The sequence below is a fragment of the Apodemus sylvaticus genome, chromosome 15 (genome assembly GCF_947179515.1).
Source record: "Apodemus sylvaticus chromosome 15, mApoSyl1.1, whole genome shotgun sequence".
Lineage (NCBI taxonomy): Eukaryota > Metazoa > Chordata > Mammalia > Rodentia > Muridae > Apodemus > Apodemus sylvaticus.
Window position 1 is genome coordinate 9,067,229 of NC_067486.1, and position 12,880 is coordinate 9,080,108.

A 12,880-nucleotide genomic window follows, 5' to 3' on the forward strand; every position below is an offset into this window, starting at 1 on the left:
ATCAGGGATATATATATATATATATATATATATATATATATATATACTGTAGAGAGTAAGGAGGAGGTTTCAGGGTGGATGTCTCATTTGTAGGAAGAGACATTCCAGGAGTCCCAGATACTTGCTGGGTGTGTTCTTATCAGGAAAGAGGTATTTGAACTTTTAGGTTTGCCAAGGAATACTCAACCTTCCACAGGTAGTGGGTGTGGGTCATCAGGCTCCTCAGACAAGCTCAGAGAAGGGGAAGCCATAAACAGCGTCCTTCGTTCATTTTGTACTATGCTCTGAGGAGCTATCTGGATTTGGTAGACTAAGAACGTAATTTGCAGTTTTTACCCAGAGGAAGCTTCAAGCCAATTTCTACAGTGGTGTACACATTCATACAACTTGAAATACCTATAATCTCTATCTCTATCTCTTTCTATATCTCTATCTCTGTATCTATATCTATCTATATCTATCTCCATCTCCATCTATCATCTATTATCTATCTATCTATTATCTATCATCTATCTGTCTGTCTATGTATGTATGTATGTATGTATGTATGTATGTATGTATCTATCTATCTATCTATCTATCTATCTATCTATCTATCTATCTCTTTTTTTGAGTCCACACCACCATCTTTAGTCAATTGTGTTTTTTATTTTAGCCATTCTGACTGAGGTAAGAATAAATTTCAAAGTAGTTTGATTTGTATTTTTCTGATGTCCAATCACACTGAATAATTTTTAATATTTTTCCTTTTTCATTTATATTTCATCATCTGAGAGAATCCTGTTTAATTCCACATTCTTTTTAATATTCAAGTAGTTTGTTTTCTTGATTTTAGATTTTTGAGTTCTTTGTGTATTCTAGATACTAAACTTTCATTTGATGTATAGAAGTTAAAGTTTTACCCTGTAATTTCTGACCCCTCTTTCTTTGAATGATGATGGGCTCTATTATATAGAGCTTTCTAGTCTCATGAGGTCACAGTTGTTGTTCTTAAGTCCTTGGTTATTTCCAACAGTAATTTCCTCTGTCAGGTTGTTCATATATTTCATCATATTCCATAGATCAGTCCTTCTGTTTTTAATGTCAGTATCATGCTGTTTACTATTACAGCCTTGTAGTCGTCAACATATCAGTAACATATGCATGTGCCTAAGTGGGGAAGGCTATGAGTGGATTTGAGATAAAATAGAGTGATGTCAAGGGGCAAAAGTTATAATGGAACAAGAATGGTTCAGTAGGCTACTTGATGGAAAGGAGGTAAGGAGGGATAATTAACACTAAGGATCTCACATGAAAGTTGCATGGAAATCTCCTTGCCTTTGTAGAAGTTCCCATATACATATTCTGTATATAAACACATGGCACTTACACATACTTTGATTTTTATGAAGCTATATTAACAAGCACCATGGTACTGACTTTAAAAATAGATGTATTGATCAATGGAATTTGATATAAATAATATTGTTATACATATTGATTGTACATTAAAAATTGAATTGACCTATATTGGGCCAAAAATATCCATAAAATATATCACCCCTTTCTGATTGAATTTATGTTCAAAAGACAGATGTAACGGAACCTGGCACTATTATTTGGACAAGATCCTGCAAACAGACCCTAAGTGAGATCCTACTACTTGTGTTCTGATAAATACACCAAGAGTTTTTAAAGAAAAACTCCTAAGGATATTTTTATATATTTTGATTAGAGAACTTCCCAGCTTTGAACAGAGGAACACCCCCAATTTGGAGTGTATTGTGATTATCACAGAGATCTCAAACTGGAGAAAATGCACAGACTAAGGGTGTGGTACTCTCACCTCTACCTGAGGAATCAACAGATGACTACAAGGAAACTGTGTTTTCCAGACACTGCAGGAAGCTGCTCCTATGAACTCACAGCGACGGGAGGAAAACGCACAAAATCTGTGCAAGCTCAAGGCAGGAAAATTCCAACATGGTATCAGGATGTGGGCCTACAATCCTACTTTTACATAAGGGTCTGTTGCTATTTGGTAGCTGTTAGTAGGTAGAGAATCAGTTTCTCTAGGGGTGTGGCACTGGGTAGTTAAACTAAACCTAAATGGACAGCTACCCTTTCTTGAGAAAATAGCTGTCCTAACTGAACTCTTGTTCTCTTTCCTTCTCCCTTTTATACATTTACATTTGTACACAGACAAATCTCATATGTAAAATCAAATCAATATAAATTCAGAAATATACATCTCACATTTAGTAAAACAATGAAAACAATTATTTTATACAAATTACTTTATTTAAAGCACATATATGAGAAATACAAGCTTCTCACATTTTATAAGTCATTATGATGAGAATAAAGTGCTTTGCTACAAATATTCATTTAATCTGATTAAAGAGGAAGAGTGGGGTGGGCACGTTATTGTTCCCCTATTATTCCTCAAAGATTTTAAATTAAGGTGGTAATTTATGGAGATATTTAAGAACCTCTGAAATACAGAAATTTGGAGTTAGCAGCTGCTGAATCTCCTCAGTAGAAGCCACAGGACCAGAACCTTCTACAGCCGAGTGGGCGGCAACAACCATAATCATAGCTACCATAGCCACAGCCACAGCCATAGCCATAGCCACCATAGCCATAGCCTAGGCCACCATAGCCATAGGCCAGGCCTCCATAGTATCCACCATAGTAACACATATTTTTTTAAGCAGTGTAGTGTTCAGAGGAAGATAAGCAGTATGTTTCTGGAGTCTCGGTGTTACCATCTGCCAAGGGCCTTTTATATATCTGGGTTGTTGTTGGGTAAACCACAGGCACTATAGTGTCACACATCTCTGCACGAAAGCATTATGAGTGTTGTGATTTACTGTACACACAATGCTGCATAGCTGAGATACTTGTGCTCTTATCTCAGGATCTCATGGTCAAATAATGGGTCTGACTAAATTTTCAAGTCTCTAGGTGATTCTTCATGTGGTTTATAGAATACAGCTCATGATCTTCTCAAATAATTTTAATCATTACATAGTTATTTTCTTTTTACACATGCTGTGTTTTTACCCCAATGAAATAAGCTTGTTTTTTCCTGCTTATTTTGTTATTTCATTTTATTTTCAAATGAATACATGTTGGTTTATTCTAAAGTAAACATGAAAGAACATGGATCAAGAATGCAGATTGAGGTTTCCTTAAATATCATGGTCGAATAAGGTAACAATTTTATAGTAATAGAATAAAGTAATAAAATAACATGTTTAAAACACTTGGCTGATTACATCAAGATGACAGGTTATAGCAAAGTGAGAAAAACTCTTCTATAAGCATTAGATGTTTTTTGACACCATTAATGTACTTTGTGGTTGTGGAAACTATGGGCACATTAGCAAGTTCCCAAGCATTTATCTTGTGACTATAGAGAATGTCAGAACATGTACTGAGGGAGCAGTCAGTCAGCTGGTAGTCAATTAGGTTGGTTTAGTTGAATGAAGTTGAGTTCCATGTAGTCAGTTGGGAATTGGTGAAGTATGTATAGTGCAGTGGAGTTGAGTTCATTTGTGAGTTCATGGAGTTCAGTGCAGGTCATCAGAGGCAGTTGAAGCCAGAAGATTAAAAAAAAAAAAAAACATTGCTAGGATTAGTTTGAGGCAAAGCAGAGCAATTCAGTGAGAAGCAGAGAGAAGCCAGTTTGAATCAGTGATAATGAAGAGGAGTTTGATCCACAACAGCTGATTTGAGCCAGCCATCCTGTGTTCACAAAGAACTAAAAAGGCTGAGCCTATTCCGTATTAAGCTTCCAAGACAACATTTACATCAGGTGAATATACTTTTTCAAGACTAAAGGTGGTATCTGTGACCAAAACTCATGATCTTCCTTAATTTAGCTATATACATTATGAACAAAGAACTCTTGAAAAGAAGCTGAGTTGATAAAGGCTGATTGACTGAATATAACTTTAGTGATATGATGTGTAATGATTTAAATGGTGGAAGACCTGAGTCAAATTATTTTGTTACTTTAAGTGAATCGTATATTGAAGATTATGCCTCTTGCTTGAGTCTTTCTTATGAACAATATGCTTATTATTGGTTTTTTTTATTTGTTACTTGGTGGGTAGTTGCTATCTTATGTTAATGTGTTTGGATTTATTCTTGAGCACTTTGTTTTATTGCATCTTGCTTTTAAAATCAACAGTAAATATAAGACCATTTATATGTATAAGCTGTATGTGCTATGCAATTCCCTTTGAAAGGCCATGTTAAAGTCTTATAGGTGTCACTGTTAAAGGCATTATGGTTGAGTGGTTGAACCAAAGTAAGTATTCATAGCCTTTTGTTTAAATTGTGGTCAAGTTAGCTTTGCAGATAAAAGATAAACATAAAACTTTACAAGTTTGTCCAACAGCACAGGAAATGGGTCAGTGGATAAGAGTAACTACTGTAGAAGCATGCAGACATAGTTGAAAATCACTGGATCCCAAGTAAAATATTAGGATTGTTTACGTTATACACGTCAATGCTACATGGTAGAATGCAAGAAGGTTACTATGATTTACTCATTGTCAACCTAGTGTATTGATCCCTGATATGGCCAATCTCATAGGAATAAGGTAGGTAGATTGTGCAAAGAACATTTCACAAGGTGCTCATTCAGCAACTCTAAATATCCATTCATTCATTCATTCAAACACCTGTATACTTACACCACACAAGTACATTACACATACATACACATACACATACACATACACATACACATATACATATACATGCACATACACACATGAAACACATGTACATACAGGTTTAGGAAAACTCCTAAGATAATGTTATAAGTTGGAGTTAGGCCCAATGTCTGCCTCCCAGCCTCATGCTTCCAGAAATAAGACTCAGACACAAATTATATTTGCAAATACCTTGGCCATATAGCTAGACTCTACCCTGACTAGATCATAACTAAAGATACCCATTTTTTAAGCAAAACAGTCAAATTTTAATACAATACACAAGTAACTACTCCATAGTTACTTCAAAAGTTGCTTACAAGTCCTTATATTTTTCAACTTAACTGTTTTTTAAAATTTACATAGCTTTACTGAGATATAATCACAAACCAAATAATTCACTTATTTGAAATGTATAAATTAATATACTCAGTATACTTTTTTTGTTTTCAACCTTTTTTAATTTTCTACATTCTTTGTTTACATTCCAAATGATTTCCCCTTTCCCAGTTCCCCCTCCCCATAAGTCCCATAAGCCCTCTTCCCTCTGCCCATTCATCAATCAACCCCTCCTACTTCTCTGTCCTGGTAATCCCTTACATTGCTGCATCAAGCCTTTCCTAGTGTATTGATCTCCTTCCTTTTCCTTGGGAATGATTTTAACCTACATTTTGCCATGTGGCTGTTTACCTATACTCAGGCTCCATGTGTCCATGTGTCCCTCTCCTCACCTCTTTTCTGTCTCCTCTCCCTGCCTCCTTCTCTCCCAAATTCTTTCTCCTCCCAATATTCCACCTCTATATCCCACCTAAGCCATAAACCATTGACTTACTAAGTGACAGGTGAGGCACCCATACAATATACAAAATGATCTCTCTACAGTTATATCCTTAGCTTAGTGAACCTTTCAACTTTGAGCGGATGCATGCCTTATGCATGGTGGTGGTTATCACAGAGATCCAAAATGGTCAAAGTGCACAGAATAAGGGAGTGGTGTTATCAGCTCTACTTGAGAGAAGTACTGATGAGTACAGGACACAGTGTTGTCTATACACAGCAGGCAGCTGCTTGTAGGATCTTACAGAGTAGTGATAGCATGCACAAGACCTGTGCAAGTTTAAGCCAGAAATTATTCTTCATGGTGTCAAGATGTGGATATACATTCCTACTCTTATCTAAGGAGTTGTTACTATTTGGTAGCTGTTAGGAGGTGGAGAGTCATTTCTTTTAGGATTATGGCCCAGGGTAGGTCAAGTATTCTTTTAGGTGATGGCTACCCCATGTAGAGAGCATTGGCATTGAAAATTGGACAGCTGAGTTTCAGGGATGTAAAGAACTCAGGGCATATAGTGAGTGATTCTGAGAAGAGAAGGGAAAATATATGAATTCTATCCAAATACATTGCATGAGATTTTCTTTTTTCTTTTTCCGAGACAGGGTTTCTCTGTATAGCTCTGGCTGTCCTAACTCACTCTGTATACTAGACTGGCCTTGAACTCGGAAATCCTCCTGCCTCTGTCTCGGCCTTGAACTCAGAAATCCTCCTGCCTCTGTCTCCCAGATTGCTGGGATTACAGGTGTGTGCCACCACCACCCAGCTGCATGACATTTTCTAAGAACTAATACAAAATACATAGTACAAATTATTTTTTCATATTTTTATAAATAATTGAATGTAAGTTCAAAACTCAAATAACAGTAAGAAAATAGAAAAGTCTAATTGTACCCATATAAATGGTTCTACATAGTCACACAATACACAAGCTATTCTATAGAAAGAATAGAAAGTTTAAAAATACAGCATGAAGAAAATTAATTGATATTAAAATATTTATAGAATCATCATTTTCCTACAGAAAATCTACAGATGACCAAAGATGAATTTTCAAAATTGGAAGTTAAAGTCACAGGGATACTGTTCTTTACACTTATTAATAAAACGGATATTAGAAGGAAAATGTGTGTTAGAGAACACGTAAAGGAAAGCCCTTACAGAGGAGATCATGTATAGTGACATTTATAGGATGTACTGTGGAGATTGCAAAGTATCGTGAGAACTTACTTGTATTAGTCCTCCAAATTAAGATGTAGACAGAAAGATTTGATCTTTGAGAAAGATCTTGCACTCCTAGATTCATTGTGATACCAGGGTAGTAAAAATAGGAAGATGATTAAAAAATGTGTTCCAGCCAAAAATGTGGCAGAGGAATGCCTTTTGGGGCATCAGTGGGAGGAGTGGTCTTTGGTCAGGTAAAGGCTCAATAGAGCCACAACAAAGGGAAACAGATGGGGGAAAAGTTGGCGGGGAGGGGGGACTGTGTTGGGTAGAGGGACATATACATGGAGGCAGGGGGAGGGAGGAGGGAGGACGGGTAGGGAATCGTTGGGGAGGGGGGCTTTTGGGAGGGGGAAATTGGGAAAGGTTTTACCATTGGCAATGTAAATGAATAAAATAAAAGAACATTTCATTCTCTCTACTCTCTTGCTTCCTTTCCTTCCCCATTTAATATTGTCATGTCTGTCCTAAAATCATCACTTGTGTACAACCAAACAGGTATAAATTCAGAAACATATCACTTAAATTTAGTAAAACAAATTTTAAAAAAGTAAAAATACAAAGTAAAAAAAAGTAATTTTCAAATACATACTTTATTTTAAAGTATATGTATACATTCAGAGAATGGGAAAAATACAAGGAGATCAATATAAAAGGCATTATGATGGGAATGAAGAGTTTTGCTGAAAATGTCACTTTAGTCAAATTAAAAAAAGAGAAATTGGGTGAGCATGTTATGTTTCACGTATTCTTCCTCAGAGAGTATGGATTAAGGTTGGGATTTATGTAGATATTTAATGACATCTGAAGTGAAGAAAGGTGGAGTGAGCAGCTGCTGAATCTCCTCAGTAGAAGCCGTAGGACCAGTACCTTCTACAGTAGCATGGACGACAACAGTCATAACCATAACCACCATAGCCACAGCCATAGCCACAGCCACAGCCATAGCCTAGGCCACCATAGCCATAGACCAGGCCTCCATAGTAGCTGCCGTAGAAACACATGCTGTCAGGAGTGGACTGCTCAGAAGAGGACGGGTGTAGGTTCCTTGAATCTGGTTGTCATCAACAGCCAAGGACCTTTTATATACCTGGTTTATTGTTGGGGAAACCACAGGGATTATAGTGTCACACATCTCTGTGCTGTGCTTTATAAAACATCATGAGTGTGGAGAGTTACTAGACAGACAAAATTGCATAGCTGAGATACTTGTGCTCATACCTCAGGATCTTAGGGTCAAATAATGGATCTGGTACAATTTTCAGGTCTCCAGTTAATTCTTCATGGAGAACACAGAACACAGCACATTATCCCTTTAGGTGATATAGATCCTTAAATGTTGTTCTTCTTTTTACATATGTTGAATTTCATTACCTGACCAAACAAGGTCAGTTTTTCCTTCTTTTTATAATATTTTAAATGCATCTTATAAGGACTAATCTTTTTGAATCTTTCTCATTAACAATAAGCTAACTATTGGTTATGTTTTATTATTTTCTTGTTAGGTAATTGTCATTTTATGTTGATGGGATTGGATTTGTTCCTAAGTACTTTGTTATATTACATCTTCCCTTTAAAAACCATCAGAAAATATAAGACTGTTTATAGATATAAATTGCATGTGTTATGTATTTCCCTTTGAATGCCATGTGAAGGGTTTATACGTGAAACTTTGAAGGGCATTATTATTGAGTGGGAAAATCAAGGTAAATATTTGTACACTTCCTATTTAATCATGGTCAAGTTAGCTCTTCAGAGAAACATGAGACACATAACATTGAGTTGAACTAATAGCTGGGTAGATGAGATGACTACTTCCTGTGCAAGCATGAGGATTAGTTTAAAAATCCCCAGATCCCATGTAAAAATCTGAGTATATTCATATTCATTCACCCAATGTTATAAGGATAAGATACAAAAGGAGTACAATAACTTATTGATTATCAGTTCAGCTCCACATTTCATGAGAGAGACAATCTCATGGGAACAAAATTGATTCACAGAAGAAAGGACATGACACAATGTGCTCACTTGGCATCCACACACATCTATCATGCAATGAAATACATTTGGGTTTACACCACACAAAGACATGATACAAAACTGCATACCTACCTACCTAATTGTCTACTTATCTACATATATGGAGGCATTCATGTACACATTTTTTGTATAGACACATACAAATCCTATGGACAATTGCCAGGATATGCTTCAGAATATGGATATATAACAATCATATATGTTTAGATGACATTTCCAGTTTGTCTTTTAAGAAAAATTAGAAAGATAAATGTGTAGATTCATTAAGAGAGAATACAAAGAAGTCATGTGCACTTTGTCTCAGTTTGTAGCTGATTGAAGAAGTATTGGTATGAAAGGTGAAAAAACATATTTGAAAGATTTAAACTTTGAACTTCAAACTGAACACAGACACAACAAAACCAAGTAACAAGGAGTGCCCAAGGGAGGGTGCTTGAATCTTACTCTGTAGGGGAAATAAAGTAGACATCAAAGGTTGAACGATGGAGGAGACTAGGTGGGAGAGAGAATGGGGAAGGGAACTAGCCTGAGGGATAAAGTGTAGGAAAAGCAAAGAAGAGAGAAAGAAATCAGAGGAAGGCAAAGGGGTCACATTTTTAACATGTGTCAGAGACCTGTGATGGGGGGGGGTGCTCCAGGGAGTCTTTGCTTATGACTTTGGCTGACATTCATATCAGTGGGAGATGTTTACCCTGAAGTATCTGCCTCCTGTAGTCAAGAAAGACTTTCAGTAGAGGGATAAGGACTCCAACCTACTCACCATCTTTGATATAAAATATGTCCTACTACAAGATGTTCAGAGACAAAACATAGAACAGATATTGAGGGAATGACCAATCAACGATTGGCCCAACTTGAGACTTATCGCATGGATAAGACCCAATCCCTGACACTGTTAATGATACTATTATGCTTGCGGATAGGAGCCTAGCATAGCTGTTCTCTGAGAGGATCCACTCAGTAGCCACAGGAAACATTACACAGAGCTCAGGAAGTCTTGTGGAAGAATTGAGGGAAAGACTGAGGGATGCAAAAGGGAATGAGACTCCATAGGAAGACCAACACAGTCAACTAACCTGGACCTCGGGGTCTACTGGAGACTAATCCACCAACCAAAAAGCAAGCATGGGCTGGATCTAGATACACCCACACATATATAGCAGATGTGAAGCTTGGTCTTCATATGGGTCCCCCCAACAACTGGAGTGAGGACTATCCCTGACTCTGTTGTCTGCATGAGGATCTTGTTCCTCAAACTGAGCCTTCTTTGGTTTCAATGGGAGAAGATGTGTCTAGTCCTGCAGTGACTTGATGTGCCAGGTGGGTTGATATCCATAGGAGGCCTCTGCTTCTCAGAGCAGAGGAACAGAGGGGGGTATGGGAGAAGGGAGAGGGCATGTGGAGGAAGTGACCTGGAGGAGAGGTGGGAGCTACAATTGGAATATAAAGTGAATAAATAAATTAATTAATGAAAGATGGAAATAAAATTAGTGTGATGTAAATAAGAAAGAAAAAAGATTTATACTTTGAACTTTTCATAAATTTATCAAAATATATGTTGTATACAATAAAATACTTGTAGTTAAGCATTTAGTCAGGGATTTGTCACAGAGAATCATCTACATATATGAGGTAATATCATGATGAACATAACTATTGTCAATTTGATAAGGATAGTTTGCTGTGATTTTCCAGTGTCCAACTTGAAATTCCTTTGAACCACAAATATTGTCAGTGTCAGAGTGTGACCATGACATAAGAGAATAGTTGCATGTTTATAGATACAAGGAAAATGCCTGTATCTGAAATCAAACATAAAATGTTGTGGGGAGTGGGCACGGCGGCCAGTCTAAAATGGCACCTGGGCTGGTTGCCAAGTCACATCACTCAGCAACGCTCCCCCACGTTCCCCTTTAAGAGTCACGTACACACTGGAAAAGTGCACATGCGCCCTTTGACGTCATATTAGGCCACTCCCGGCCATCGTCTCGATCCTATCATGAGCCTCCACGTGGCAGTTGCTGATTGGTGCAGGCTGGAATATATAACTGGGGCAACGGGCTAGGATTGGGGGCTTCCTGAAATAATGTTCCTGAATAAACTGCCTCGAGAAGAGTCTCCTGTGTCATCTCCCTTATTCGGCTGGACTGATTTGGTAGCGACAAGTGATGGCCTGTATGGGGATCTCAGAACTCATCGCAGTCAAGGCAGCTAGCTGGTAAGTTCCTGGGTAAGTGGGACAAGTGAAAGTTCTTGGGTTAAGAGACAATAAGGTTCCAGGTTTGGACTATAACTCATTATGGGTAACATATCTTCTAATAGATCTTTGCTTGCAGCGCTTAAGAGTCTGTTAGAAGCAAATGAGTTAGAATTGAAAGAATCTACATTGCAGACATTTCTTTGGGCTGTGGATGAAATTGCTCCCTGGTTCGCTGTCTCAGGACATTTGACTCTCCCTAGCTGGGAGAAGTTGGGAAACGATATAGATTTTGCTAGGGAGCAAGGAATTATACGTCCAGGTATGCAAATGATATGGAAACTTGTTCGTTCTTGCCTTGTAGATTGAGAAGGGGAGTGTACAGCTAAGATTGAAAGAGGAAGTGCAGCTCTTAAGCGAGTGAAAGAGGAGCATTCAGTAAAGTCAGAGAAGGGTGACAGCTCTGATAGTTCTGAGGATGGTGAGTTGGAAAAGTTAGTGGAGGAAATGGAGTCCTTGAAGCTGAAAGTCCAGCCCTCAGCCCCAGGACCACCTTGTCCTCCCCCATATGCTTCTCAGCCATCTACGGCATCTGGAGGATGTAGTTTGTGCCCAGAAGTTTGGAAAGAGTTCAGCACCCAGGGTTGTTTTCCTGTTTTTCAAGACCAACAGGGAAACCATCATCATGAGCCTTTAGATTGGAAGATCGTGCAGAGATTAGCAGAAGGGGTTCATGCCTATGGCACTAGTGCTGCCTATGTTATTTCCATGCTTGAACACCTCCACCGATATTGCATGACCCCTCATGATTGGCAAAATTTGGCTCATGCTTGCCTTTCCCTGGGCAATATCTGGACTGGAAGGTGATCTTCATTGAACATTCGGCTGAGCAAGCAGCAGTAAATGCAGCCAATGGCCAGCCTACTTGGGGACAGGACATGCTTCTAGGACAGGGCTGCTTTGCCAATGTTCAGACTGGATACCCCCTTCAAGTGTATGATCAAATTAATCAAATTGCCACGAGAGCTTGGAAAGCCCTTCCGAACACAGGGGAAGTAGCAGGAAATCTAACTAAAGTCATTCAAGGACCAACTGAGCCTTTTGCTGAATTTGTGGCATGAATGGTTGAAGCGCCAAGCAGAATTTTTGGGAACGCTGATCAGGCCATGCCATTAGTGAAACATTTGGTTTTTGAACAATGTGCTAAAGAATGAAGACAAGCAATTAACCCGTATAAGGGCAAAGGCCTAGAGGTATGGATGAAAATATGCAGAGAGTTAGGAGGTCCCCTAACTAATGCTGGACCAGCTGCTGCTGTCATGCAAGCGTCCCACAAACAATCTGGAGGTAAGCAAGGGAGTTGCTTTAAATGCGACCAACCTGGCCATCTAAAGTGGCAATGTCCCCAGATGGAAAATCAGGAAAGACCACGGCCTAGAACGCCTGGTCTGTGTCCTAGATGTCATAAGGGTAATCATTGGGCCAATGATTGTAGATCAGTGAAGGATATTTCAGGACAACCCTTGACAGATGGATGTGGTGGAGCCAGGCCAAAAAACGGGGCATGGGGCCCTCGTCCTCAGGACCCTCAAATATATGGGGCAATGTCAGAAACATGGCCCGATCCCCGGCCTCCAATGCAGTGAAAGCAGTTGGCCCGCACAGGCGAGCAACCTCAGGAAGCACAGGACTCGACCTCTGTTCCACCACCAGACTCATATTAATACCTAAGATGGGACCTCAATTAATTGGGACTGATTTTAAAGGGCCCTTGCCACCAAATACTGTAGGCTTACTAATAGGAAGAAGCTCAGTTACCATGCAAAGTTTAGTTATTCATCCTGGAGTGATTGATTCAGATTTTACAGGTACAGTCAA

At 38.6% G+C, this 12,880-nt stretch overlaps 2 protein-coding genes across 2 annotated transcripts; both read right to left on the reverse strand.

Moving 5' to 3' along the window:
* Nucleotides 1–2,514: 2,514 nt before the first annotated feature.
* LOC127665952 (keratin-associated protein 20-2-like) lies at nucleotides 2,515–2,682 on the reverse strand. The gene has a single exon (XM_052158586.1). It carries the CDS (start codon nucleotides 2,680–2,682, stop codon nucleotides 2,515–2,517), a length of 168 nt encoding a protein of 55 aa, XP_052014546.1.
* A 4,925-nt stretch (nucleotides 2,683–7,607) lies between these two features.
* LOC127665960 (keratin-associated protein 20-2-like) lies at nucleotides 7,608–7,766 on the reverse strand. The gene has a single exon (XM_052158592.1). The coding sequence runs from the start codon at nucleotides 7,764–7,766 to the stop codon at nucleotides 7,608–7,610; it is 159 nt and encodes a 52-aa protein (XP_052014552.1).
* Between the last annotated feature and the right edge of the window lie 5,114 nt (nucleotides 7,767–12,880).